This window comes from Mus pahari, chromosome 5 (assembly GCF_900095145.1).
Source record: "Mus pahari chromosome 5, PAHARI_EIJ_v1.1, whole genome shotgun sequence".
NCBI classification, from domain to species: domain Eukaryota; kingdom Metazoa; phylum Chordata; class Mammalia; order Rodentia; family Muridae; genus Mus; species Mus pahari.
The window spans coordinates 156,902,075-156,906,194 of NC_034594.1; the positions used below are offsets into that span (position 1 = coordinate 156,902,075).

Sequence of the window (4,120 nt, forward strand, 5' to 3'; positions counted from 1 at the left end):
GAACTCAGAAATCCGCCTGCCTCTGCCTCCCGAGAGCTGGGATTAAAGGCATGCGCCACCACGCCCAGCCTGACAAGATAGCTTCTTACTGTGACTATTGACTGTCCGTGGTGTGTCTCACCCATATTGTTGGTTTATCTGCTCATAGATACTTGGATCGTTTTCATCTTTTGGCCATTAGTGATTCTTCTGCAAACGTGTGTAAAACTATTTACTTTACAAAGATTTATGAGGGCAAAACACCCATACATGTGAAACACTAAAATAAAAGAATATTTGCTTGGGTAACTGTTTTCAATTTTTGTTTTAAAGGAGGGTCTTGTGTAGCTGTAGCCCAGGAATTCTCTAGGATAACCAAAAATTACTTTGAACTATTTTTACAAATTTTGCTTTGTTTTGTATTTTTGGGAGAGGGTTTCTCTGTGTGGCACCGGCTCTCCTGGAATTCACTTTGTAGACCAGGCTGGTCTCAGACTCAGAGATCTGCCTGCCTCTGCCTGACTGCTAGGATTAAAGGCATGTACACCACCACCACCCAGTTATTTTTCCAAAAATTCTAAGTTACATTTGTTTAATGCATTTAGTGTGCATGCATATGTGTGCCAATGTGCTACCAGGTGCATGTGGTCAAGTGCAGTTTGTTGGAGTCGGTTTTGGAAGGCTCTGGGGATTGAACTCAAGTGATTAGGTTTGGCCTGAGCAGCCTTACCCACAGAGCCACATCTTAGGCTGTGATTTTCTTGCTTCCTTTTCCAAAGTGCTGGGATTACAGGTGTGTACCGCCATTCCCAGTTTATACGCCCAGAGAGCTCCAACCAGGACTTGAGGCATGCTAGGCCAACACCCGACCACTGAGCCCCACCCAGCCCAGTCTTCTATTTCATTTGTTTGTTTATAAACAGGGCTTCTGTGTGTAGCCCTGGCTGTCCCGGAACTTTCTGTCAAAGATCAGACTGCTTCTGCCTCTCCAGTTCTGGGATTTAAGGTGTGCACCACCACTGAGCAACCGAGTTAGTCTTTTTAACAATAGCCATCCTAACGAATGGGGTCTGGTGCCTCAGTTTCAGCCAGGGTGAGCTCGTTGTTAATAGGATCTTGTCATATAGCCCAGGCTGGCCTTGTATTATTAATCATCCTGCCCCTTCCTTCAGAGTACCTGGGATGACAGCTGTGGGTTTCCTAGCTTTGACTTCGTGTTGGACGCCTTAGCTTCTCTCCTTTTCAGTGTCCATGTCAGGGCGATTTGAAAGCGCGGCTGACTTGACTTGTCTCACCCAGATGAGCAGTCGCTAATCAGCTGCTGCTAGGAAGTGAGGGATCAAGGTGCCCCCGGCTCTGCCACCTCTCCCGGGTGGGGGGACTCTCTCCACCCCCTGTTAGGAATCCTATTTGCACCTCTACTGTATGCACAATGCCTGGCACAGAGTGGCCACCCCCAAAACGTCTCTGAATGCCAGCCGCCAACTAAGAAACCTGTGTCCTCTATTCTCTAGCAGATGGCCTCCTTACTCCCCAAAGTCCTACTTCACATCAACACAACACATTTTATCATTGCCTGCTTGTGAGGAAGCTCCGGCCATATTATTCAGAATGATAAACTAAACTCCTGGCAAGGGACCGAGTGTCTCAGGTATGACGAAGGCCACCACCGGAGACTACTGATACCTGGACAAGAATTCAGAGGACTTCGGCCAGGACAAACACAAGCAATGAGTGTTGTGATTCCCCTCCACGCCACCTCCCTTCGTAGGTCAAGAGAACAATTCTCTTCTCTCCCGCAAGGCACCTAGAAACCATAATCATGTGCCCTGAAAACGAAACTCATTCGGTTCCCCATCCATTCCTCTTGCTCTCCCACCAAAGTAAAAAGGCAAGCCGAAGAACATCTGAAGTCCCGGGGTGCAGAGATTGTTGATCAGAGGGGGGGGGAGGGGCAACAGGTTCTAGGTATGTACTGGCGGAGTTAGCAGGCCCCCCGCGCGCGGGTTAACCCCGGGGTCTAGGACTGAATCACCTAACACTCTCCTGTGGCGGGGTGCCCCGGAGAGTGTGGGAAATAGATGGACCTAGACTGCAACTTCTCAGCTGGGTCCGGGGCTCAAGTCAACTAACCTCACCATGGCTTCAGCATTCCCACCAGCTCCAACTGGGAGCAAGGGTCCTGCCCGCCTAAGCCTGCGCGCTCAGCTACACCCTCCTAGTGATGGTCCCAGGGTCAGCGGGGATGCGGGCACAACTCCACCCAGCGCTACTCCCGGTTCTGTCTGGATCTGGGCGGCCGGGCCGTGGGGACCTACCTTGCCGTACTTCTTCAGTTTTCGCCGGTACCTCTTCTTGGGCTTGTCGCCTGGCGCGGGCTCCTCCAGGGAGTCGTAGCGCTCCGGCAGCACAGCCAGGTGCACCCTGCGTGCGCTCGGGGTCCCTGCGCGCCGCCCGCCCTCTTCGCGCTCACAGTCCGGGCTCGCCGGGTCCTCGTCCTCGCCCTCCAGGTGCTCCACGATGGCATCTGTCTCCTCGTCACCGGCGCGGCGCGATCGCCCCAGGGGCCCTCGGCCCACCAAGCTGCTCGCCGCCTTGCTTCGGAGCCGGGCGCCCACCGTCATGATGCCGCCGAGCTCTGGAGAAGGGCCCGGGCTATGAAGCAACCTTTGCTCCGCGCTCCGCCCCGCTCCTGCCCCTGTGGACCGCCCCGGCCCGGTGCTCTACGGGAGCCAGAGATCGCAGCACACCCATGCGGTGGGGTTCAGGATTTACGGCGGCAAAAGGCTTTCCGGAGAACCCTGACCAGGGTAGGCAAGTTCGGCTGTACTGGGAACAGACTCCAAACAGACCTACTAAGGGTGCGGGCACTTAAAACTGGAAGGGTGTGGTGGCACACATCTTTAATCCCTGTGTTTGGGAGGCTGAGGGAGGCGGATCTCTGAGTTCAAGGCTCTCCTGGTAGACAGAGCAAGTTCCAGGATAGCCAAGGCTACAAAATAACAAACAAATAAATGATAGAGATGGTATTGACCATGAAGATTCCTCCGAACTGGAGAGGATATGTTGACAGGGTCATGAAAATATTATATTCAAGCCTGGGGAAGTAGCTCAGTTGTGAGAATGCTCGCTTGGCATGCACGAAAGTCCAGGGCTCCATCCCCAGTGTCACATGCTCAGAACCTAGGAAGTGGAGGCAGAAGGATTAGGGGCTCAAAGTCACTCTTGACCACAGCGAGTCTGAGGTCAGCCTGGGCTACATGCTCTGTCTCAAACACAAGCAAGAAGCACAGGATAAGAAAATGTTAAAATGCTGAGTGTCTTTCACGTATATTTTCGTCTTACTAACATTTCCATGCCTGATGATCAGCATTGCTGTCTCCCATCAAAACATTCCATACATACTTACAACTAAGTAAAGGGTGGAGTCCATCCTTGGAAGCTGAGCAGGCATTTAGACAGCCTGTGCACTTGGCAGTGGAACTTGGACAACAGCTATCAAACACAGTGTGTGTGGGGTCTCACACCACATTATAGGAAGGAGAGAGGAGATCGATTTTTATAGAAATGAAGTAAGACTGGTTTCTCTGTGGCTTCCAAATCAAATCTCCTTACATTAAATTGCTTCCTGAGCATTTTAGAGACATGACTTTTTTTAAAGATTCATTTTTTAAAACTATTTTTAATTATGTGTAAGTATGTGCAGAGTCTCTGGCTTGGAGCTATAGTTGCAGACACGTAATGTGGTTGCTAGAAATTCATCTCTGGTCCTCTGAAGGAACAGTGTATGCTCTTAGCCACTGAACCATCTCTCCAGCCAGTTTCCAACTGTTTAGACATTTTCTTCCTCCACAGCCTGAGATCTCCAATAGCCTTCTGCTCAATTATCCGGAAGCAGTTCTTCACACAGTTCATGAATGTGGCTTCCACTTTGGGATGAGAAACACCTTTTTCTATACTTGCTTGCATTTTTATTTTACTGTCTTCTGCAGAGTGAGGTCTTATTGGTGTCTTAGGAGGTTTTTAAAGCATTGTTGCCCTTTTGATCTTGTTTTGATAGTTTTGAAGTCTTTTCCATTCTTCTTTGATTTCTGTACCTTTTTTTTTTTTTTTTTTTTTTTTTTTTTTTTTTTTTTTTTTT

At 49.8% G+C, this 4,120-nt stretch overlaps 1 protein-coding gene across 1 annotated transcript in view; it reads right to left on the reverse strand.

Annotated features, from left to right (window-relative positions):
- C5H1orf115 (chromosome 5 C1orf115 homolog) overlaps positions 1-2,668 on the reverse strand; it is a 10,320-nt gene extending 7,652 nt beyond the window's left edge. Inside the window, exon 1 of the mRNA XM_021199021.2 lies at positions 2,298-2,668. Coding sequence (XP_021054680.1) covers positions 2,298-2,603 — 306 coding nt within the window. The 5' untranslated portion in view covers positions 2,604-2,668. The remainder of the gene's footprint in view (positions 1-2,297) is intronic.
- Positions 2,669-4,120: the final 1,452 nt, after the last annotated feature.